General features: G+C 40.0%; 2 protein-coding genes across 3 annotated transcripts in view; one reads left to right on the forward strand and one right to left on the reverse strand.

Moving 5' to 3' along the window:
- Nucleotides 1–743: 743 nt before the first annotated feature.
- Nucleotides 744–24503, forward strand: itga4 (integrin alpha 4). 2 transcript variants are annotated; one of them, XM_031281906.2, is made up of 29 exons: nt 744–1090; nt 2808–3008; nt 3485–3603; nt 4106–4206; nt 5486–5618; nt 5881–5948; nt 6276–6408; nt 8809–8894; nt 9143–9205; nt 9288–9428; nt 9698–9806; nt 11184–11278; nt 11675–11765; nt 11856–11901; nt 12252–12406; nt 12693–12847; nt 13010–13162; nt 14021–14097; nt 15081–15222; nt 16651–16752; nt 17348–17424; nt 17533–17622; nt 18032–18119; nt 18340–18447; nt 20922–21047; nt 21320–21445; nt 22186–22284; nt 22548–22667; nt 22817–24503. In XM_031281906.2, the coding sequence occupies exons 2-29, from the start codon at nt 2821–2823 to the stop codon at nt 22919–22921; spliced, it is 3096 nt and encodes a 1031-aa protein (XP_031137766.1). In that variant the 5' UTR covers nt 744–1090; nt 2808–2820; the 3' UTR covers nt 22922–24503. The 2 variants fall into 2 exon arrangements, with proteins under 2 accessions (XP_031137766.1, XP_031137849.1); XM_031281989.2 differs by having other exon boundaries at nt 744–1011.
- Nucleotides 24385–25689, reverse strand: part of cerkl (ceramide kinase-like) — a 31368-nt gene continuing 30063 nt past the window's right edge. Inside the window, exon 14 of the mRNA XM_031282198.2 lies at nt 24385–25395. Within this exon, the coding sequence (XP_031138058.1) occupies nt 25317–25395 (79 nt within the window). The 3' untranslated portion in view covers nt 24385–25316. The remainder of the gene's footprint in view (nt 25396–25689) is intronic.

The raw sequence follows: 25689 nt of genomic DNA on the forward strand, positions 1-25689 counted from the left end.
ATTAAGTTATGTTTATTATATTATGTACTATATTATTTGTCTTTTATATTTCTAGCCTTTATTAATACAGACAAGCATATACATTACTTTGCTGATGTACTTAATATACTTCTTTACGTTATTTATTGTTTACTTTCTTATTTTATTATATCATTGATGAGATAATGTGTAGGTCTATATTACTTTAAAATTGCAGCTGGTAAAGGTGGGGCTGATTTTACATAGACTACTGCTAGGTAGCTTGTAAATTCCAGAGGGATCAATAAAGTCTTATCTTAACCTAATATATTATATATGTATTTGTTTATAATACTCTGTATTATTCATCTGAAATAGCAACGTAACTAAAGTAAAATAAATGTGGTGGGGTAAAATACAATATTTCCCTCTGAAATGTAGTGGAGTAAAGTAACAAAGTATAGAAGTATGTTATTTATGTTGTTTGTTGGACCTAAAGCTGTAAATAAGAGTAGGCTATTTGTGTGTTTTAGCTTCCAGACAGTAAAATCTGATTAAAGCCACACTGAGTCCATTCACACTGACAATGAAAACTGAAGAGGAAACACCCCGAAAATACACAGCGGAGTGCACAACCTCGCGCGCTTAGTTTTGGCGGACATTGCGGGGGTGGAGAGGAAACACCGTTACATGCGCGCGCGCGCACACACACACACACACACACACACACACACACACACACACACACACACACACACACACACACACACACAGAGAGAGAGAGAGAAACTGAAGACGAGGGAGGGTCTCCGCGCACTCAGTCAGTTCTCAGTTTCAGTCAGATGAAACTTTAGTTTTTAATGTTTCTCTTCAGTTTCTTCCAGTCAGCTTCACGTTTTGCGTCTGTCACACAACCTGTAAGCCTCGTGTGCTGCCTCCTCTCCTTTTACGCACAAGACGGTTAACTGACCGAGGAGCAACAGGAGGTTTCCCACGAGCGAGTCACACCGGGAACGAGGACGATTTAACGCAGACTTTTTGAAACACACTCCGGTACTGATTCAACATCTGCCCGGTGCCCACTGGACCCGTAGTCTGACCCGGGATATCTGCTGTCTGACCCAGGATAGCGGTACAGTAAACTCGCCGTTAGTTAGAGCGAAACAATTAATTCATTAGTGATGAACAGAAAATTATTGACTGACTGACAGAGTGATGAAGACAAGTTTTCAGTCATAAAAACAAAATTGTTCTGCTCCTTCAACGATTATCTGTCTACTTAATGTTTTAGTGTCGGTCAGACTGAAAAATAAGTTTGTAGACATTTAGTGTTCTTTTTAGACATTACTCCAGGACCTAAGTGTTATATGGTGACAGGGCTTTCTCTATCGCTGCCCCAAAACTGCAATTCGATTCTCCCCCACTATGAAGATATTTAAGAGTCATCTTAAAACACACCTACTCATTAGCTTTTAACCGTGCCTGACTTAACCAGCTCAGGTAATGTTCCTGAAGGAGAAAACTCTGTTTTGCTTCTCTTCTATTGTGTTTGTTTCCTTCTTTTGTTTTTGTTTTCCTATTTGTGTTCTGCATAGCACTGTGGATCAACTGTTGTGTGTAAGGCTATATAAATAAAGTTGATTTGATTTGATTGATGATAAATAATGAATCCTTAAATAAACTGTTATTAATAGCCTAGATAAGATAACAAGAGTAGGCTAATTGTTACGTTGTTGAAAAAATGTCCCCATACAGATCAAACTTTTGTTAGGCTATATTGTTAAGAGTTTAGTTGACAGGGCCGGACCAAGAAGTTTGGGGGAACTTGGCCAACCAAGTTTGGTCCTCCAACTGATTCTTTCTGATTTTATGTCAAAATTTAAGTCTGAGATATTCATAATAAATTTGATTTAGACTACTTATTTTATTAAATAATGTGTTTATTTGTATAGAACATTTAAAATAGTTCAAGCTGTACTATTGTTCACAGATGAGAAAATTGATACTAATGTATATCGTTAAATAGCTTAGCTTAGCATGAAAAGTGTATTCAGGGCAACAGTTAGCTAGCGTGGCTCTTTCGGCTCAAAATCTGCCTGCCTAAGTACTTCTAAAGCTCACTAATTAACACGTTATATCGTGTTTGTTTAATCTGTATAAAAAAAACACAACCCAGCTACGAGATGAATCATGACCATAAAACATTAATTCGGGTAAAGAAAAAAAAAAAACATTTTCGAAAACGGAAAAAAAGGCAAGGTACAAGACTGTACCTAAACAATCATAGACTTCGGTGGTAGCAGCTCACTAGCCATTCACCGTTTCACAATCTCCTAGCTCGTGGTAAGTCTACCTTATATGGTTAAGCCATTATGGCAAATATGATCAAAATCCTTATGCAGAATATGAATGGTATTTTCACTTCCTGGACTACACTGTTGAGCTCTAGTTTACTTGGCCAGGAGCAGTTGTTGGCAACCAGTGGAGACTCCTGGAAGTTACTGTTCCATCTGGTAAAATAGTGATTTGTTGTTTTTACACCTTTTTTTTTTAAATGAATAAAACAATATATAACAAGTTAATTAGTGAGCTTTAGAGGTGCTGAAAGGTTTGCTAGTGGTTTCCCCCTGCTTTCATTCTTTATGCTAAGCTAAGTTAACCATCTACTGGCTGACATACTTGGCATCTTTGGGAACTTTAAGAGCTCCACTAGAATTTTAAATAAAGTTCTGTGAGTTTGAACAGAATGAATGATGACGTATGTTTGTAAAGCTGGAGATGCAAAAATCAGAAGTTTGTTCTGATCTTGTGTGTATTGATTATTTTGTGTCTCTCTGGTGTCCCTGCAGTCAGTCCTCCATCATGCGACCCTCAGCGGGCAGTGTGTCTGCGTACTGCAGCCTGGTCCTGGTCCTGGTTCAGGTCCTGGTCCTGGTTCATCCTGCGGCAGGATACAGTCTGGATCAGGAACACAGTCTGGAGTTCAGTGGCCCCCCCTCTTCCATGTTTGGATACTCAGTCCTGTTGCATCGCCATGGAGCCCACAGCTGGTATTGATCTACACTTGAACCTTTTTTTTTAATCTTTTATTTATCCTTTGATCGTCTGTAAATATTATTGATCTGCTACTGATCTGCTAATTATCCTTTTATTGATGCACTTGTCAGTCTATTTCGATCTTTTGTTGATCATTTGTTAATCAGCAATTGGTTATCTATTGATCCTCTGTTGATCTGCTTTTTGGTCTTCGATTAACCTGCTATTGACAGTCTATTGGTCTACTATTGACCCTTTGTTTATCTGCCAGAGATCAGTACATTTACATTCATTTAATTGTCATAGTGATGCTCTATGAGCTGCAATCCTCACAGTAGGACTGTGTCTGTGTGTGTTTGTGGGTGCATGCTAATTAGCCTGTTTTTGTCAATGAGAGAAGCTCTTTGATGCTTCACACACAGATGCCATTCAGACACTGAACAGACACAAAGACAGATCCTGTCTAACTGTCTCTCTGTCTGTCTCTCAGGTTGGTGGTTGGAGCCCCAGTAGCGAACTCATCCTCCAGTCCATCGGTTAGATCTCCAGGAGCTATTTATCGCTGCAGCATCACTGCTGAGTCCCGCCACTGTCACCCCATGCATCCTGGTGTGTTTCTGTGTGTGTGTGTGTGTGTGTGTGTGTGTGTGTGTGTGTGTGTGTGTGTGTGTTGTTGTTAAGTATTTTCTACAGCATTTGAAATACTAATAACCTATTCCTCACACCAAACTTGCAAATACACACAATTTGAGCAAGATAGAGTAAAAGATGAAGGGCAATATATAAAGCATTTCTTACTCTACGAAGCAAATTCATGGATTTATTAGTTGGACTGCACTTCATGTTTCACCATGAAGCAACGCATCCACACAACAAACTCCCTGTTTTTTTTTTGGACGCAGAGCTCCTGTCGATTTGAATATGACTAAACACAGTCATTGGACTCAGATGTCAATCATGTTATGGAACACTATCAGCTGGTCATCTGTGACCTTAAACAAAACTGCATTGAATTATCTATGAAGAGCGCATGTGTGAAACTGTTGAATTAATAATGTGTGTGTGTGTGTGTGTGTGTGTGTGTGTATGTGTGTTTTGTGTGTGTGTGCAGACGTGCTGAACTGTGGGAAGACGTGCGATGCAGAGAGTGATCACCAGTGGCTGGGAGTCAGTCTGTCCAGACAACCTGGAGACAACGGAGGGCACATCCTGGTAACACAAACACTTTCTCTCTCTCACTCACCCACCCACCCTACACACACATGCACCTCCACTGAAATTTATCAACACATCAGGGTGACAGAGAAGAAATCATATTTATATATATTGGTGTTTGTTTTTAATTATGTATTAATTTGATACATTTTTGGGTCCAACTGATCAGATCTGCATGTTGTGTCTACAAAAAAGGGGAATGAATTCTCCAAAAAGTTGAAGCACACTGCTTTGTCAAGGTACAAAAGTTAAGCCTTTGAGTGGCTACAAGACCAACGCATGTTGATCAAAAACCAAAAAGGGGAAAACAACAGCTTGTATCAATTATTGTAGGCTATACAGGGTTGTGAAGTGACTAGTGCATCATGAAAGTTGTCTCCCAGCAACACTGGCCAACACTTGACACAGATGTGTAAAACAAATAGGCTTATTGTCTTATTTAAAAAAGGAACATTTTGCCTTATAACTGCAGTATCAGTATAATTTACATTTCCTTACACAAAAACACAAGAATTCTTAGTTAAGTGAATTTTAATTTCAGTTCAACTTTAAATAAGTGAAAGCAGTCTTTGGCCAGCAGAGTAAGTTTAAGTCATCAACAGGAAGTCTGTGAGAGAAGTGAGAACCCTTCTTTCTTTATATTTATACTTTACAACTCATCGCTTTATATAATAAAGTCATTATGAAACATTTACTTAACATAGAGCTATGTTTGAAACCCTCAAAGGCATTACATCAACCTATGGATGAAGCCAGCAATGTTAAAGAGCTCCATTTCTGAAAGAGGCTTCACGTTAAAGAGGCTTTAAGTGATCGGGTGTGACGACTCTTCTCTTTTGCTCATTTTGTACACTCTACAACATGCACACACGCCACATTGTCATACATGCACATTGCACACCCTAAATTACTGATCTTACTGACATTCACATCCAACTTTATAAGTTCCTTTGTTATGCTTTGCATTTTAATTACTTTTGTGTCTCTGGCAATTGTCATGGCCCAAGAACCAGGTCATGATTTATGGTTAAATTATTCACATCAGCGGCTGTCTCCTCAATGTATTAGACAGGGGGGGCTGATAATGTTCGACACACAAAAACGCATGCACAAACACACACACAGAGCCTCTGTCAGTGACATGGGTCATGGGATTACAACTCTGCTGTAAACTTGTGATTGTGTTATTGTCCGTAATGAGTTCATGTCACATGTTGTTTGTGTGTGTGTGTGTGTGTGTGTGTGTGTGTGTGTGTGTGTGTGTGTGTGTTTACAGGCGTGTGCTCACCGCTGGAAGAACGTCTACTACTCAAAGAAAGAGGGTCAGAACCACAAGCTGCCTAATGGAGTCTGTTATCGCTATGCCAACGACCTCAGACACCCTCAACCCATCATCCCCTGCTACAGAGGTACACACACACACACACACACACACACACACACACACACTGCTTTGTGACTGCATAGAAATAGATCACTCTGCAGTTTTTTTTTTTAAAGTGAGGAACTTTTTCACATTTTTGAATTTTTCTGGACCTCACTTGTGTGAGTGTGTATGTGTACGCAGCAGCTGTTCAGCTTCAAAAGGAAAACATTAGGATTTTATGTTCTTATTTGTGTGTTCACCTTTACCCCTCAACATGTCTGTTTGTCTCTGTCTGTATCTTGCAGACCACCAGAGGAAGTTTGGTGAGGATTATGGGTCATGTCAGGCCGGTATATCCAACTTCCTGACAGAGGTCCGCAAGTTTCTTTAAAATCCTGTTTTCACTATTTCCACCAGCAGACTGAATGTGATCCATCACTGCTGTCTTATGTATAACTTCAGATGTACATGATGTTTTTATAACCTGGAAGCCATCTGCTCTTTTCTTATTCCTCATTCTGTTAAAATGTAGAAATGTATTTTTACCATTTTAGAAAAGAGAACAAAGACTGCCTAAAACATCCATTTTAAAGCAACAAATGATACAGAAATCATAATTGAGTGATATTTAGAGATATGGGCCATGTATTTATCAGCTAGATATGTAGGTCACATTGTATCACACCTGCGTCTTTCTCAGGATCTGATCATCATGGGGGCTCCGGGGACATCTTATTGGACGGGTTCAGTTCTGGTCTTTAACACGTCCAGTGGAGGGATGTCAGTGTACCTGGACGATGATGCTGGAGCCGTCAGCTTCGGAAGCTACCTGGGTAACTAACACACCTGCTCTTAACCCTAACCCTACAGGTACTGCCAGATACAGTTACTACTACTGCCATTGAAACACATCCACTGCCTAGGCAAATAATATACATGCTACTAGTGGTACTATTGTTCCTGCCAAGCAGTAAACTCCTGTTACCTGTGAGTTCAAACATACAGAAGAAGTATACTTTACATACAGGGAGTACTGAAACTAGATGTAATACAGCAGATTGATACCAAATATTGATCCACAAGCACAAGTTTTGCCCCAAAAACTTACACAATACAGTATTATTGTTTTGATTGGCTGTTGCATGAAACTTAAAAAAAAAAAAAACAGTTTCAGCAGTTGATACACAGATCAACTCTGTCACCCAGTCTAAAAAGTCCATGTCACATGATTCTGACTAAACAGATACACTTCAGTTTCATTCAATCCAGCTGTCTACACAGGCTTTTTAGTCTTTATGTCTACTACTATAGCAGTACTGTGGCTTAGACTTTTAGACTTTAGACTTTATTGTCTCCAGGGGGAAATTCTTTGTCACAAACACCGTATGTTATGGACACAGAGTGCTTACAGACAAACAAAAGTACAAGCTACTCTGAGGATGTCCTGCCTGTGTAGACTGAAACCTCTTTCAAACATGCACTGCAAACCTGACATTATCTAGAAATAACCCGGCAGAGCTGTATGTTAGTATGCAAATATCCAAATCAGTTTGATTTTGAATAATACAAAAAGAAGCAGCCACAGGGAGCTGCCTGAATGAAGATATCATCAAGGTAAACAACTTTCACAATGCCATCAGGGATCAATAATGCTGCAGCTTGAAGAGTTTTTTGGTTGAATGACATAGAGTGATGGTGCACTGATGAGACAGTTTTTCTTACTGTGCACCTGTTTCTTATCTCTGTTTCAGTTTAAGGTCTGTCTTTGTGGAGATTAATTTTAGATACAGCTGCTGTTGTGCTGTTTCCTTTCATCCCACCTCACTGCTGGCACAGTGACACTATCCTTTCTGACTCTTTGTCCTGAACATGTTCACATGTACAGGGTACGTACAGGATATCTGCAGGTCTGAATTAATATCCTCAAAAAAGGAAAGTCTACCTGCTGGAGACAGTAAGGCTTTTTAGTGTCATTAGCAATTATTATTATAATGCTAGAAAGTACTGAAAAAAATGGAATGTAAAAATAAATAATTTTAGGTCATATCATCCCCACTGGTATTTCCTTATACTTTAATACTTTGGCCACTGTGATCTTGAAACAGGTAGTAATTGCATTCTATGTGGTATTAAAAATGTCTTAAAAAGTCTTAACTTGGCGAACCCTGCAGAAACCCTGCGATACACCAGGATTACCTGAGGTTTAGACATGGGTATACTACAGAAAAACACAACAACCATGTTGTGTCACCACAACCCCATAACCTCTCAGTAATTTGTGCTTAACATTATAAACAGGAAGCTGAGCAGAAAGGTGTGATGTTCTTCAGATGAAGGTGTTTGTTTCTAGACTCTGAAAACATGTCAGAAAAGACAGATTGACAAACATCTTAACCTGTCAGAAAAGACAAAGATTGACGATAATACTGATGAGCTGAGGATCAGACATTATTTTTACTAGGTCAAAAGAAGTTTGGTTTGAGCATATTTAGATGTGGTTTTGCGACTTTCTTACACACGCACGCACACACGCACGCATGCACACACACACACACACACACACACACACACACACACACAGACACACACACTTCCGTACCATAACCACTGAACATGAAACTCTAACCCTATCTTGGTCACAGTGGTATTTTTTTCAAATCTTAATTCGACATTTTCAGTCTGATGTATTTATAATAATAGTAAAATCTTTCTAAACGAAATCCAGATGATTCGTTCATTTGGGCTGCCTTCAGTTATTACTGCATGCTCATGTTTAAGGGCCACCATCCAAAAAGTTTCAGGGGTTTCATCTTTAAAGGTGCAGTAGGTATCAAACTTTATAAAACTAACTTTCTGTCATATTTGCTGAAACTGACCCTATGTTCGAGTCGAACTACATGAAGCAGGTAATAAAAAAAAAAAAAAAATCTGGCACCAACTACAGCCTGTAGTGAAATTTGCAAAAATCCACCACAGATGCACCAACCACGGCCAGTGGGGGGGTGTCTAACTGCGTGTCAATAACTCATGCACACGCATTCATTCTCCTCCTAAAGGGAGGGGCTTAGGAGACCATTTTGGGCTTTAGCGGAAAGGGGGGAGGGCCCGAGAAGATGTCGTTCAAATTTTTTGGCTAAGTCCTGGATCTTTGCAATCCTACCTACAGCACCTTTAAATATACTTGGTTACTCGAAAAGTCTGAATAAATGACACTGAGTCCTGCTGCTCTTCAGGTTACGCTGTTGGAGCAGGTCATTTTTTGAGTCCCGGTACTGTGGAGGTCTTGGGTGGAGCTCCACAATACAACCAGAAGGGCAAGGTAAGACCTACATTTGTAGCCATTTGTCTGTCTGTCTGTCTGTCTGTCTGTTTGCTAACTGCACTGAAAGTCTAATGTTTGTTTGGGTATGAAACATCAAGACAGTTAGCCTCGTTGTCACTTCTTCTTGATGGTGTTGGGAAGACTTGTGATTAAAGTTGAGTTGTTATCAAGTTTTTAGTTGATATTGTGTGTTGTGTTATGTAGTTGTGATGGTTGAAGTTAGTGTGTGTCTTTGTGCTGTGCAGGTCTTCATCTTTGTAGTAGACAACAACATGCTGCGGGTTGTCTCTGAAGTGTCCGGAAAAGAGGTAAGAAGCCACTTAGCGTTAGCATCCTCCATTCTAAACAATGGAATTCTCAGCACTTAGCTTGTGTGTCTTTGTTGTGTAGCTGGGATCTTACTTTGGGTCCAGTGTGTGTGCGGTGGATCTGAACGCTGATGGTTTGTCAGATCTCTTGGTGGGTGCTCCCATGGCAACAGGCATTACTAGGGAGGAGGGAAGAGTCCATGTGTACATCAACCAGGGGCAGGTGAGCACACACACACACACACACACACACACACACACACACACACACACACACACACACACACACACACACACACACACACACACACACACAGAAACAGTGAATATTGATCTAGGATCTGTCTGTGGAGCCAACATGGCCGACATCGGGATGTTGTTCCATACACTCCTTTTCCATACAACATGTCAGTTTCATACTTCTGTCAAAAAGACCTGTAGACACACAGTTTGTGTTGCTTCCTCAACCTCACAAACTTGACTCTGTCTCAGGCGAAGCTGTTGGAGGCGGGGTTTCAGTTGATTGGCAGCGATGCCTATGCTGCCCGGTTTGGAGAGACCATCGCCAACCTGGGAGACCTGGACGACGATGGTTACCCTGGTAAGTCCTTTTGAAACTACTAATACCTACTGCAAATACCACTTTTTCTGTTGTTACTACTAATTCTACTGCTACTATTATTGCTGCTAATACCACTGCAACTATTCATATTGCTACTGTACGCTAATACTGTTTCTACTGCTCTGAAACTTCTACATTACATTCAAAGCTACTCATAGTACTGCGGCTTTAGTTGAAGCAGTAATACAATCTTTAGTTGTCCACTGAGTAGTTCCACTGAAGCAGCTGGGGGTTCACTTCCTTGCTTAATGGCACCTCAAAAGTGGTAATTAGGGAGGTTTAAGAGCAGCTCTTTGTCTTTCTGATCAGATCTGCTACCTCACAAATTACCCTACAATACTGCTTATACTACTCGAAACTTCGATGACTGTTACTCCACTGAACAACCAAAAACACATACTGTTTGTGTATTTTAGGTTTTTTACAAAGAGGGCACAACCCACCCACCACCAACAGTAACTGCCACTTACTGATAACTAAAATCACTGAATTTTAACACAACGCCCTCACATTTGCACCCACAGACCCCCACCATCTGTGTGTCCATTTGTGGGAGGGGCGGAGTGTGTTATTTAGTTCATTAAAACTGTAATGACAAACTGTTTCTGCTCTGTAACTGAACCTGCCTTCTAATCTGCAACAGCAAGATAAAAGAATTTGTGTGTGTGTGCCTGTGTGTGTGTGCGTGTGTGTGTGTGTGTGTGTGTGTGTGTGTGTGTGTGTGTGTGTGTGTGCGCGTGTGCGTGTGTGTGTGTGTGTGTGTGTGTGTGTGTGTGTGTGCTTTAGTACTGTAGCTCTCTCTTTGCCTTTCAGAGCCTCACATCTTCAAATGACTCAGGTTAAATATTAAAGGACCATGCTGGTGTTTTCTCATGTTTATGTACCAATCCTGGATACTTTCATCTTGCTAAACATTTTCCAGCAGGGCCTTTCCAACACACACACACACACACACACACACATACACACACACACACACACACACACACACACACACACACACACACACACACACACACACACACACACACACACACACACACATACAAACACACATACACACACACACACACGACACCCTTTAGAAATATATATATAATGTATAGTATACTTGACCTCCCAGAGGATCAATTCAAGTCTCTGAAGCAACACGAAATAATGTCTGCCTGTAAGGAAGGAGATCAATTTGTAGGTTTAAGGTTGATGTTCGGCTGATCGGTTATTGAATGGAGACAGCAAGAGTCCTCACAAATACAGTAATAAAAAATGTGTGCGTGTCTGTGTGTGTGTGTGTGTGTGTGTGTGTGTGTGTGTGTGTGTGTGTGTGTGTGTGTGCGTGTGCGTGTTTGTGTGTAGATGTGGCGGTTGGTGCCCCACAGGAGGATGACCTAAAAGGAGCTGTCTACATTTACAACGGCAGAAAGGAGGGCATCTCACCAACTCCATCTCAGGTACAAATAATAATGATATAATAATAATAATAAATAATATAATAATTAGGGCTGTCAATTGATTATAATTTTTAATCGCAATTAATCACATGATTAATTAACTCGCAATTCATCAAAAATGTACGCACATTTTTTTAATCTGTTCTAAATGTACTTTAAAAGGGATATTTTTTGAATGCTCAAGTGTTATTTGAGACTTGACTACTCCATTGGCAACTCAATTCACATTATGGTGACAATGTGGTGCCTTATAAGACCATCCTCTAACTTGATTTTCATATATGAGGAATATTCATATTACATTTAATCAGGATTGACTTTGTTGAATCCAAAGATGAAGTTTGAATAAACCTGATCTGTTCTGTGACATCCAACATGGTGTGTGTGTGCTTTCAGAGGATTACTGGGTCCACCCTGGGTCGCGACCTCAGGATGTTCGGCCAGTCGCTGAGCTCTGGCATTGACATCGATGACAACGGCTACCAGGGTAACCTGGACTGTCAAATTTGTTTCCTTTGTCACAACATCTTCCATATTGTACACTTAAAGCCGGGTTAAACACTCTCTGTCTCTGCAGATGTGGCGGTTGGTGCATTCCTCTCGGACTCGGCCGTGGTTCTCAGGTAAAACCACACTGAAGCTTTCTGTTAAAACAAAAAATATTCCAGTTTTAGTTCTGTCTTTCTTTCATACAGGTGTACAGGAACAAATCTTCCTTACTTTAGCTGATTTGGAAGGAAATTATACTGCAGGGGAAGTAGGGCATAACCAAAGTATACCAACATATTGTGGTCAGAAATCTTTGCTTTGAATAATACAGTTTTGTAGAAGCAGATTCCTGATTGGAAACAATAAAATCCATCTAGTGTTTTCAATCCTGATATGAAAATTGCTAACAGGGAATCATATGATTGTATTTCCGTCCAGTCAGCATGCTATAATCATTTCTCTGAATGTGTCCTGTGTTCTGTAGGACCCGTCCAGTGATCCAGGTGAAGGCGTCTGTGGCTCTGCCCGAGCAGATTGACCAACGGGTGGCACTGTGCCGAGAACACAAGACTCCAACTGTCTGCTTAAATGTTACCGTCTGCTTCAGTGTTAGGTCCAGACAGTTCAGAGGAGCCATAGGTACTGTAAACCCACCTGTCCAGTATATAAAACTTTAGGTCCAATCTGCTAGTCCAGCCCCCTTAGATACTGTCGCTACACCTTACAAGCTTTATATTTTTAATAAACGTTTTTTATTAGAAGTATTCAACATGTGGAGAAATGCCTGCTGTGCCTACTTACAGTTGCTACTCTATGATTGTTTAGTCATTGTTTAGGGGAGGGGTTTAGCAAAAGGTCCATTATATTGTACAAGAGTGTACGACTTACCTGCTGATATTTAATATTGTTATTCTCTCTTTTTTAGATCTTCAATATAATTTGACCTCTGACCTCCTGCATAAACCATCCTTCCCTCATCGATTCTATTTCCACGGTAACGGGTCATCCAATAGCACGAGAGGACGTGTGAAAGCACGACATGGCCAGGTCACTTGTGCAACACATGTGGCTTACCAAAGGGTAACACACTCACGCACGTACAAAAAACATACAGATGAATAAGTTTAATATGGGCATAATAACATGTTAATAGCTATAATACTATATATACTACCATAATAGATTAGCTGTTGTATTGCTTACAATGTGTAAAATGTTTGTTTCTGTTTCTTCCTTCTACAGAAAGATGTGAGGGACATTTTTACTCCGGTCAAGTTTGAGGTTTCCTACAATCACAGAGAAACAAACACACACAAAGCCTCTTCCAAAACCTTCCCTCCATTAAAACCCATTCTGCAGCAGAGCGCAGGACACCAGAACACCATCACCAACCAGGTACAGGCTAGTGCTAACACCAACTAGGTACAAACTAATGCCAACACCAACCAGTTACCAGCTAGAGTTACAACTACTAATTTGTAACCGATTAATGACTCTTAAAGCCTCTGTTACAGATAATTTCTATGATTAATTCACGGCGAAATACAGAGTTAAAACACTAGGTATCTACAGTATTTGTGCTACTGCTAGCGGTCATCAAAAGAAGCTAGTACTAACAGGTTGTGATAGATGTGTAATAAAAGGGAGTTAGGAAACTATTCACATTTGCGCAAGATTTTTGGACGAGAGGCAGTGTCTGGGGGTAGTTTATTATTGGCAAAAGCAGTTTGCAAATAATTGGCATTAGTTACTAGCCATTTACTAGTTTAATAACTCTATACTGATTACCAGACAAAATTACTTTTTCAAAGACCTACAGGCTACAATGATAACTAACCTTTCAGTTTCCTGTTGTAGCAGCTTCAGTGTCTGATATCTGTCTGTCCATCACCAAATTGATCTGTGTTAAAGGGCAGGAAACAGCTAATCCGATGTCAGCTCCACCACACAAACACTGAAAATGACATCCTGCTAATCCAGATGTGTTTACAGCTGCAGCACATTAACCAACATCAGTCAGCTCATCCTGTGTCCACGCCATGTCCCACTGACTCATAAACAGAGCAGGAAGGGTTACCATGAAGGAATTTACAGCTGGAGTTATTCATCGGGATATTTTTCATAATCTTTAAGGCTGGAGTCCGATTTCACAGGAGTTGTTTGTAATGCCATCAATGAGGAAAATGATGACTGCTCCATTCATTCATGTTTTTATTGAAGTCAGTAAACGCCCTGCCTCTTTTTCTCTTTAAGACTTGGTTTGCTCGCTCCTGTTCACTGGTGAACTGTTCGACCAACATGCAGCTGTCAGCTCAACTAGTGCTGCCAGAGTAAGAACCAAAAACACACACACACACACACACACACACACACACACACACAGAGCAGACAGTTGTATGTGAATCTGAACGGATTAAAACAACAGCAGTATTGTATTTTATTAGTCCAGTTAGAACATATACAATTAGTCAGGAGTTATTCCCTCACAGAAGCTAACACATAATGCTAATAAGCTGCTCTCTCATTCAGAAAGATGAATGTAGAACATCAGTCAGCAGCAGTGCTTTGATGTTGGTTCTGACTGAATCACGCTGGTGGTGGTTATTTGTTTGTTAGGTTCCTGTGCCATTTTAAAAAAAAAATTGCTTTTCTTGGTGAGAAGATCAATATCAATCTCATGTCTGAGTATAGAACTGGTGTCAGGCTGGAAGCAGGGGAAACCTACTAACTTGGCTTTGTTCTTCAAAGTTCAAAAATACACCTACCAAAACCAGAAATTATAGTTTTTTCTGTTCATGTACAGATTAAACAAATGTGATATAATGTGTTAATTAGTGAGCTTTAGAGATGCTTGTAGACATATTCTTTTAACTATGGACAAAGCCCGGCTAGCCGTTTCACCCTGTTTTCAGTCATTGTGCTAAGCTAAGCTAATCGTCTCCTGACTGCAGCTTCATATTTAATGTACAGACATGAGAGACATGAGAGTGGTGTCGATCTTCTCATATTACTCTTGTCAAGAAAGCAAATAAGCGTATTTCAAAATTTAAACCTATTCCCTAATGTCAATACTTTCCCAATGAGTTGATTAAAAAATCTGAAAAATGTTGCTGCAAACCTGAAAATCTACAAACTATACAAAAAGAAAAGATCTATGAATCTCACAGTGTACATTGTTTGCAGCCATAAAGTTTATATTAAACTCTTATACACTCAATAAAAATGACATTGTCATTAGTCAGCAGCTGTATTTTGATGTTGGTTCTGACTGGAACTTCAAGTTGTTGTTTATCTTGTTGTTGTTTGTCATCAGTCAGCAGCAGTACTTTGCTCTTGGCTCTGGACAGACCATCATGTTAAAAACATCGCTACTGAACTCTGGAGATGACGCCTTCCTGCCGCGACTGACGCTGCGTTTCCCCAACAACATCCACTACATTAAAGTACTGCAGAGCGTGAGTTGACGCCATGCTGATTGGGCAGTTTGAGGAAATGTTTGGTTGACAATTTTAAAGTTATAATCCTTTAAGATTTCAATCTTGGTTGATTTGGCGACACTGGTGGTTACTGGTGGTAACAGCAAGTGTAGTATAATACTTCAGCAAACACTCTCTGAGCAGCTGCTTTGTCAGAAACACAACATGTCATTATGCTACGGGACAGCTTGAGCTGAGGCCTGTACTACGAAGCAAGATTTGGCGTTAACGAGCTAACTTCAGGTGCAACCCAGGGTTTTCTGTACCATGACGGTGGATCACTTGTTACCGGGTTCAACCGCCGTGGTAACTTATGCTGAACACCTAACCTGGTCGGGAGCAGGTTATGTTGGAGATTAGAGATCAACTGGTGTAAAAGCACCGCCTACTGACCAATCAATACTCGATTGATAACGGCGTCACCGTTCTTAGAAGATCAGGTGGAGCTCGGTGTGCGGAGAGGGAGAGAGAGAGGGAGAGAGGGGGAGAGAAGGATGCGCTCATAAAAGTTAAAACATTTAGAGACCAACAGCCCCGTTAACATTCCCTGATGGGTATTTTTATGAAATATATAGATTTTAATGGGAGGGAATTACATATAGGCTATCGGCATCTCCAGCCGTGTGTTGCCAATGCAACACACGGCTATATTTTATTTGCTCTCACGATCGCTTCCACTACCAGGGTTGCAACTGAAATAATAGGCTAAAGCAACGGCAGTTTATGGAAAGCACAAGTGTAATTATGGTCAGATCTAGTGCCTGACTGATGGGGAAGTGATATTGATAAGCGTTGCAATTTACGCATTTACAGCGTCGGCTATTTTTTGCCAGCTTTCCTCCTGTTTTAGGAAGCAGCGACTGTATTGCGTTTTGCCTGCAAAACCATGTCTGTGTTCTTCATATTTATGTAGAATTATAGTTTGCGCTTCTTATGTAAAATATGTGTCTCTGGTAGATGTTTGCGATTGGTCGTGCTGTGCAAACACCGCCTCTTTTATGTGAACGCGCGCACCGCTGGATTGGGAAACCCTGGGTTGATTGAACTAGTTGTTAACCACCGTCGTGACACAGGTTATGCGGGACCGCGGTTGTTAGGGTTAGGTGAAGCCGGGTAACTGAAATAAATCCAGGGCATGTTGATCTTGATTCGTAGTACAGGCCTCTGATTAATGCTACATTAGTTTTCTACACAACAGCAGGACACAGTAAAATAGTCAGTTAAAATCTACTATATAGAAAGTATATTACAGAATGTGAATACATTGTTATTGCTAAAAAAAAAAATCCAACCATAAATAGTATCATAAACATGGTTTGCTTTCATGAAAATCTAAAGGATTATAACTTTAACAACACAAATAACTCATTAAACAAAGTATATAAACTGTGTGTTCTGTGTGTGCAGCAGGACAACATGATCAGTTGTGATGTCACACAGGAGGTCAACAGCTCAACGGCAGGTGTTGACTGCAGCGTCACCAGCCTCCTCCTCTCAGCCCACGCCCAGGTACAGTAAGTTTCAACTGATCACACACTGAGCGTTTACAGCCATGCACTTAGCAGTGCTTTGAGCATAATATGTTTAGAAGGTACTGTTAATCATGGTCGCCATCTTAGATTAGTGCGCGAACACGCTAGAATTACATATTAGCAAAATAAGTTGGATAATATTGCTGCTCAGTAAGTCTTACTCAAACCTGCTTGTAGTCCAGAAGTCAAAGGTCAGATCCTGTGTCTGTATTTTTTGTTCTACAGTTTAGTCTCGTCAGCAGATATTTGCTGTATTTCCGTCGTCTCAGTTGGTTGTCAGTAAATGTTGTGAAATAAACTGTTGAGACATCTGAATTCCCCCCAGAAAAAGCAGGAGCAGCAGTTGTAAGGTGGAATTTCTCTCAACGTGTAAAATCTTATAGTTTCATATGACCACAGTTAAACTATATAAAAAAAAAGGAAATAAAAAGGAATAAAAACACTAGATTGCAGTGTACAGAAAAGGAGGGAAATGTAAAAATTAGAACTCAGGTTGATCCTCCTGCAGCTCAGTCAGTCAGTCATTAACACCATTTGAAATCACACACTGACACATTTCCTGCTTCTTGTAGTTGAATATCAGCTTTCTGTTAGACGTCAACCAGAACAGCACACCTGGTGACATCATCATTCACGTCAACACCAGCAGGTAAGGACGAAGTAAAGAAAGTAACAATTTCAACTAACTATTGAAGTATTTACTGTAAAATAAACATAACAATATGTATTTAATGTATGAAATCTGTTTTCTCTTCAGTGATAACTATGAGAAGGAGGAGTATCTCCATGACAACTCCATCAGTCTCCTCCTTCCTCTTAAATATGGAGTCAACGTCAACATCCACGGGTGAGTCAGCATATGTTACTATTACTCACTTTCAAAATTAATAATATACTGTTCATATATATCTGCACCTTTCAAAGCTCGTTACAAAGTGTTTCATAAAATCATTACCAATGATGTAAGACAAAATAAATGCAAAATAAAATAAATAAAACAAAACAGAAATAAATTTATTATAAAATGCAATTCAAGTTTTAAAAAAACCTTAAGTAATATCTGAATAAAAGTATGTTTAAAAAGAGAAGCTAGACATGTAGCACGTGTTCTTGTAGTAGCTGGGGACGCTGCAGATGAAATATTTGACAACACTGTGAGTTTGTAAGCAGAAGCCCTCAGCCTGTTGCCCCACTCAAGTAAATAGTCACCAGCCACCACTGATGCCTGTCTGTGTGTCTGTCTGTGTGTCTTGCAGTTTTGTGACTCCCACCTCATTTGTGTTTGGAGATGAAGACAATATTCCAGTTGACTGCTACGCTGAAACATTCAACTACACATACAAGGTATTATAAAACCACAATAAAATTGACCATGGAAAACTAATTGTCCCGTTATCGGCCTTGCTAACTAGCAGCCATGTAATACTACTTTATACTTCTACTCTACTACAATTCAGAGGGAAACATTTTACTTTTTACTCCACTACATTTATCTTACAGTTGTAGTTACTGTTCACTGTTATTTATCTTTTCTGGGTATATCTGTTGTTTTGTGTGTCTGCAGGTGTTAAACTCTGGTCCTAGCAGGTCTCTAGATACTGTGGTAGATATCAGCCTACCGAAGATCCTCACACCTTACCGACACAGACTGCTGCAGGTGGTCGACTGGCAGGTACGTTCAGTACTAGCAACAGCAGTAACACAAGCCGTAGAAATGGAAGTATAAGTAGCGCAGGCAGTGTAAGAACTATTTGTAGTGTCTGTGTGGTTCCCTTAGGTTTTTGAAGACACATGTTAATTGCTGGTGTTTAAAGGTCCTATGACATGCTTCTTTTTGGATGCTTTTATATAGGCCTCAGTGGTCCCCTAATACTGTATCTGAAGTCTCTTTCCCGAAATTCAGCCTTGGTGCAGAATTACAGCCACTAGAGCCAGTCCCACAAAGAGCTTTCTTCAGGACGTGCCATTTCTGTGTCTGTAGCTTTAAATGCTATTGAGGAGGAGAGAGGAGGGGGGGGGCAAGGTGGAGGGTGGGGGGTGTGGCCTTGACCAACTGCCATGCTTCGCTGTTTTGCAAGCCATGATGTCTCTCTTTCTCATGGGTGGGCCAAATTCTCAGGGCGGGCAAAGCAGAGAAAGGGGAGGTAACCTTCCCCCTTATGACGTCATATAGGGAAGATTATTTTTATTTATTTTTTTGCCAATCTTACACAAAGAAATGTATTTCCCATTGACGCAGCTAATTAAATGGGAAAATAGTGACTTTACAAAGCATTCTGGTACAAAAAAATAAAGTACATACAATACCACATATGAATGACAATGACTACGTTTACATGCACATATTCCAGTTTTTTCCGAAAAAGACAATATTCCGACTAAGCTGTTTACATGGCTAATGAAAGTGAATATTCCACTAATATTCCCGTTTACATGTAGCCGTGCAGGGAAGATTCCAGATCGGCCCATCTGAGCTTTCATTTTCTCAAAGGATACCCAGGGCTCGGTTTATACCTATCGCCATTTTTAGCCACTGGGGGACCAGGCAGGCTGGGCGAACTCATATTAATGTTAAAAAACCTCATAAAGTGAAATTTTCATGCCATGGGACCTTTAAGTTTACCAGCTGACGTAATCTTTGTCAGTTACTGGAGCCAGAGAAACGTAATTTGGGTAAAGTGGGCTGAAGCTTTGGGTGGAGGTAAGGGTGGGACAAGCAACCAGCAAAAGCCATGGCTGAGTGTAATAGGCTGAGACAGCTGTCATTATGGCACATGCCCCTGAATACATCTTATTAACCTTTACTATTGTCTTAATTTAGCAATGATCCTTAAAATCTCCACTTCTTCTCACATTAGAAGAAGTTAAATGATCCACCTGAAGTATCTATTGACTTGGGAATTTCCCCACTTGGAAACAGTCAGATTTTTTCGGAGCATCTAGTGGCAATTAGAGGACCGACAGTTCAGTACCTGCTTTCACCTGATAACCTTTTTTTCATTTTAACAAAAGAAGCCAAGTTTTTAGATGTTAAATGTTCTCTAAACACAAGCATCTGTACAAGAAGTCTTAATACAATAGTTTAAAACTAGAATAAATGTAAATAAATCAGGAACTATCCGATCAAAAAATAATCAAACAAGACCCAGAATCTGGGTGGACATTATATGCCAACTTTCAGAACACTCAACCATGGTGGTTGCTGATTGGGTAAAAATAGCCGTGGTGGTTGAAGTAATATTTGAAGTAGGGTTGCACGATATTGACAAAATGTGATATTGCGATATCTATTATGAATATTACGACATTGATATTAATTTCGATATTTTTAAACAATTCTTTTATAATACTACTACTACTACTTATATACGTCTCCGTAGTGCGGCTGGACCACAGGTTGGTCCTGAATGAAAAATATTATCTATCCGACTCCAAACTCTGCCTGCACCGCCTTTTATAAAGTTGCGGGATAGCTACCTGTGAGAAATAGGTGCGGGATGGGATTTGGTACCGTTTGTCTAGTTCATTCAGAAGCTTCTTGAAGCCTTTTTTGAATCCACTGTGTGGATGGGCATCATATCTTTGGCCAAATAATACGTTATAGCATTGGTGATTTCGGTATGTCTCGCTAGCAAGGCTTGTTTGGCAAAAACAGTTTTTTTTGGGAGAGTATCATGCACTCATGATATGTTCCGTTTTGCTATTTCTATCTATTTCTTCATTTACACTGTCACTCTGTCGAAATATGCACACACGTCACGTGGTACGCTCCATAGGGTTTGTCACGTAGTGGCCCCGTGCGCTGACGTGCAAAAACGTGCAAGTGGCACGGTAACTGGCCAATGAAACATGATCATTATAGCGTTTCAAGCGGGCTCTAAATCAAGCACAACTAAGCCACACAGCCAACGGACGGGATGCAATGCTCCACAAAATAAACAAAATATTGCATACTTATTGTGACACTTTCGATATAATATTGCGCAATGTGATATCGCGATAACAATATTAAGTCGATATATCATGCACCCCTAATTAAAAGTAGCAGTAGAAGTACAGTAGTAGTTGTGGTAATAGTAGTTGTCATAGTCATGATAAATTAAGTGTCTATATAATATGAATACATTCCATTTTCTCTCTCTGCAGTCGTCTCAGGGTATGTGTTCGATCAGTGACACAACTGTTTCAGTTATCGAGGACTGTGATGTCTCTGAAGCTTCCTTCATCCAAAAGCTCGTCTTCTTCTTCTCCTCCACCTCCACCCGCAGAATGGTATGCACACACACACGCACGCACACACACACAAACACACGCACACACACACACACACACACACACACACACACAGTAAATACAGTCACATTCATTTTCTCAGAATTGCATGCAATGCTCACCCAAAGCATTTAGTGGACGCTAGCATGGGAAATAATTTGTGGATGGGAAATTGAGATGCTTGAGCTGGAGTCAATCACTCCACCGGCCCAAATACACACTGACCTACAGTGTATGAACTTCAGTCTTTCTCTATGTGTGTGTGCACGCAGTTTTGTGGACGTGGTGATGAGCTGTGTGAGCGGTTGGAGTGTCGTCTCGGTAACCTGGAGGCGGGGAGAGATGCCTTCATCCAACTAGAGATCAGACTGAATCCTGCTGTACTACTGCAAGCTCCGGTAAAACACACACACACACACACACACACACACACACACACACACACACACACACACACACACACACACACACACAGATGACTGAATCAGTTCGTTTGTAACCACAGTGTGTATCTCTGACTGCTGCCAAAAGGCAGGTGACCTACATTCAGTACTGTGCCTAAACTGTTAAGACACAGAAAGAGGATCGAAGCTTCTGCACTGCTAACATGCTGCTTTCACTACACATACTGCGTAGGAACGATGTAAAAGTGATCCACACAGAAAAATGTGAGTTAAAACTAACCTAAGCTCAGCGACTGTAACTCAACACTTGCTGCAGACGCTTTAACAGTAAAAACCACAATCAGTTATTTTAATTGTAAGGCTTTTATTAAGGGAAGCTGCAGGAAGTGTTGGTTTTCAGTTCAATGAAAAATACTATATTTGTCCATCAAAAAAAACCTCTAAAACATACAAATATGATATTGTAAGAAAAAAGTTCAAAGACACAAAAATTTATGGAAGTGGCCAATCCATTGCTGGCCAGCGACAACAACACCACAAAGGTGCATTATGTGAAAAAGGATAAATTAAGGCATCAATGAAGTGCATTCATCAATCTTTACACAAGGTGATCATATCTTGCATTGTTTTATATACATTAAATACTGTATTAACAACTAGACAACGTTGAAAAAAGTGCTTGTACTCTCTCGGTCTTCCGATAAAAACACCTGATGTTTGTCTACGTGTCTCAGGGTCGTCATGGTGTCATGAAGTTGGAGAGCACAGCAATGATGTCAAATCCCAGAGAAAGTCCTCATACCATCCTCATCTCCGAACAACCTGTAGCAGAGGTAAAACACCCGACACCAGTCACAACCACAAACAAACAACACTGTAGAGTCAGACTAGACCACATCTGGACCGAGCTTATCTGTGTTCAACCTGGAAATGTGTTTCTATATCTGAACTAAAAAAACTAAAAACAGCTCACATAGCTGCACCATCAAACCCTTACAGGAGTTGTAGTGTTAATTGTTAATTACAAGTAAGTAATCCTACTGTATATTCTAAGGGTCACCAAAAATCATATATTGTATATGTGGTACATTTACAGGTGGTGGTGGAAGCTCTTTTTACCCAGAAACCCTCAACAACAGTAAAAGTCTTCATCATCGTTGTCAGTTTAGTTTTGGGTCTGATGATCCTGGCTGCTCTCATCTGGTGTCTGTGGAAGGTACATGTTTGTTTTTTAATATTGTATATTGCAATATAATAACGGTTGTTGTTGTAGTAGCAGCACCAGCGTCCTTTTTTTTTTAACTGTATGTCCCTGTCCCTACTTGTCTGTCTGTCAACCTGTCTGTCTACCTGTGTGTCTCTCAGGCTGGTTTCTTTAAGAGGGAGTTCCAGAAGAAGGAGGAAGAGGAGTTCAAGAGAGATAGCTGGGACTATGTTCCAAAACTTGACAAAAGAGAGAGTACTTCCTAACCACGACTGTCACGGCTGGCCACAACCTCTAATCACAGGATGGAGTTCACATTGCGACTGTGCAACAGTGTTAATGAGACATGTGTGTCAACAGATAAATGGAGTGCTGGGTATGAAAATATGGCAACCCATTTTGTCCAAAACAGTAGAACAGTACTGCTGTTGAATGTCAACGGCCAATGAAATCTGTCCAGACTGAGTCAGACCTGACGTGTGCTGAATGACAAAATGTCTCAAGTGAACGCCTCCTGAACACACCTGAATCTGAGCATGCCTTTTAAACGACTTTGCCGAATGTGCCTTCACAAATACACAGACTCGTTCAAAGACTTGAGAAAGACTGCAGAGATGGATGAATGGAGGATTAATGAAATGGGAAGTGAACCTGAAACAATCAAGTCTGGACCAGTTAGAAAGCCTTGGAGCTTCCTGGGATGTTTCATCACCTGTGACAGTTATTGACTCTTTGAAGAGGAAACAAACTAAAAGGAAGTGAATTTCTGATTACCTTTGATCTCAGGGGATGGAAACCTGGCCTCTGATTGGCTCATAACTCTCTGGAAAACGTTCCTTTTGTCTGTGTACATCATCTTTCTACATTTTTGTTTACCTGCTGACCAACGCTTTAAGCACTGGTGACACACAGAGCACACACACCGGCTGTGTTGCACTATTTGACGGCCATAGCACACACCGGGTGCTGTCCAGACAGAAGTAGTAGTCAAGTGATGGCTTCTGGGATGTTCTGTAACAGGACTTTTACGTGTGTTGTAATGGATGCCGAACGCCATCACTGTGCCCTTCAGTCTGTTTTCACTCTGGGATTTAAAATGTTAGAATACTTGTCCCTCTAAAGACCCAGTCAGTGAAATTTCATGGCAGAATCCTCTTATTTTAATGGAGTCGCATGATCAAAGGACAGGCAACAAAGTAAATCTGTGAAATTTTTCTACGTTGAGCTCAACTTTGGTGAACCGTGAATAGTTTTTGCTGTTATGACATACATTTAATTTATTGAGCGCTTCTTAAGATACTCAAAGATGCTGTACATGACAAATGAAATCCTCTACGTAAAAAAGAACGCGTACGTACAACAGTTTCACTGGAACTGATCTTGAACCACCTGGTTCAGGTGAGCCCAAGTACTGTATAGTTTCTTGGTCGACACCTTGGTTTGTAAAAAGCTTCAATGTCACCCAATTCTTCAATTCTTCATGAACGGCTCCTGGATTCGGACTAAACTATCAGTGTGAAAATGCAGTAAAAGATGCAACTTGTTGGATAACAGAGCCTGCAGAGCCACAGGGTTGAATGATGGAAGACTACTTGAAGACATTTTTGACATTTTAAAATATTCAAAAGCACTGTCTTAACAGTCTGTATTTTATGAATGCAGACATTTAAAACAGCTGCTACCCTCCATTCTGTTTATCTATTTAGTACAAATGCACATCACACAGAGAGATGTTTTAATATTTTAATACATTAGTTAGTTTTTGTTTATGTAAAGTTGTTCTGCACTGGAGAGTCTCACTGCTTTTATCAACACCTTTCTATTAAAATGAAGGATTTTCTATTTAAACAACACCTTGTTTTTTTCTCATGATTACAGCGGTTACTCTAAAGATCTGCATTATCTCAATAAAAAAATAACTTTAAAAAGCTTCTAAATAAAAACAGCTCTGTCATATGTATATAAAACATTGGACACTTTGGGCTTATCCAGTCTGGATCTGCTCATCTGTACAGAAAGCTGATTGACTATCACCAACGTAACACTATTCAAACAAATCGAATCGAATCAAATCGAATCAATACATAGTACTCCGCTAACGGAAAATAAACTCTTTTCCTCACAGTGTTGGATTCAATTAACTACTTTTAGCTCACATGTAATTCAAACTATAGGTTTAAATTACAGATGAATCTTTGCCCTCTGCAGCAGAACCAGAAACTGGACCAGATAAAACAAAATGAAAATTGCAATAAAAAAAATAGGCAACACAAATTAGAATAAAATAAAGTCATGTGAGAAGAGCTGGTAGTTAAGATATAGTAAAATGTAAACATTAATTTGAATTTAAAAAAAAAAACTATCCTCAATGTATCCTCAACAATCAGGTCTAGAAGTGATAAACGTTTATAAAGCACGGTAGTTTGGAGTTAAAGGTAGCTTACACAAGTTACCTTATAGCTAATTAAAGCTGCAGTAATCAATCAAAGGAAGAAAATCAATCAATGCAGCTTTAAAGTTCATGTCGTAAACAGGAAGCTGCAAAGCACTGTCACTACTTTAGGTGTTTTGCTACTTTGAATGAAACGTCTACTTTAGTTCACATCGCGATGGAAACAGTAATGACCTAGAGAGGGCGCCGTTGGGCACCCTCTGCTGGACTCAGATGCAGCTGCAGGAGACGGTCGACTCGGCCTCGTCCACTTCCTCCCCATACAGAGTGATGAGCCGTGGGTGGACCCTGAACACACCACACACACACACACACACACACACACACACACACACACACACAAATGTAGACTACTTTAATATGATATACAGTGATTTTTTAATGTATGTATAACTGTTGGTTAAGTTATTATACAGCTTATTGATTACATTTTAGTTTACTCTGTAGCTTCAATGGATAGATAGAAATCTACATCAGACATCACTTTGAACGTTTTCAGAAATCACTTTTTTCTACATTCTAAAGGCCAAAATGTATTAAGTTAATCAATCATTACATTTATAATTAGCAGCAGACCTGTTT

This window comes from Sander lucioperca, chromosome 8, assembly GCF_008315115.2.
Source record: "Sander lucioperca isolate FBNREF2018 chromosome 8, SLUC_FBN_1.2, whole genome shotgun sequence".
Classification (NCBI taxonomy): Eukaryota; Metazoa; Chordata; class Actinopteri; order Perciformes; family Percidae; genus Sander; species Sander lucioperca.

Bases quoted from the DNA above. Each gene is read 5' to 3' on its own strand.
- itga4 (XM_031281906.2), top strand. From the start codon at position 2,821: ATGCGACCCTCAGCGGGCAGTGTGTCTGCGTACTGCAGCCTGGTCCTG. The intron at 3,604-4,105 runs GTGTGTTTCTGT...GTGTGTGTGCAG, and splicing joins CTGTCACCCCATGCATCCTG to ACGTGCTGAACTGTGGGAAG. The intron at 5,619-5,880 runs GTACACACACAC...TGTATCTTGCAG, and splicing joins CATCATCCCCTGCTACAGAG to ACCACCAGAGGAAGTTTGGT.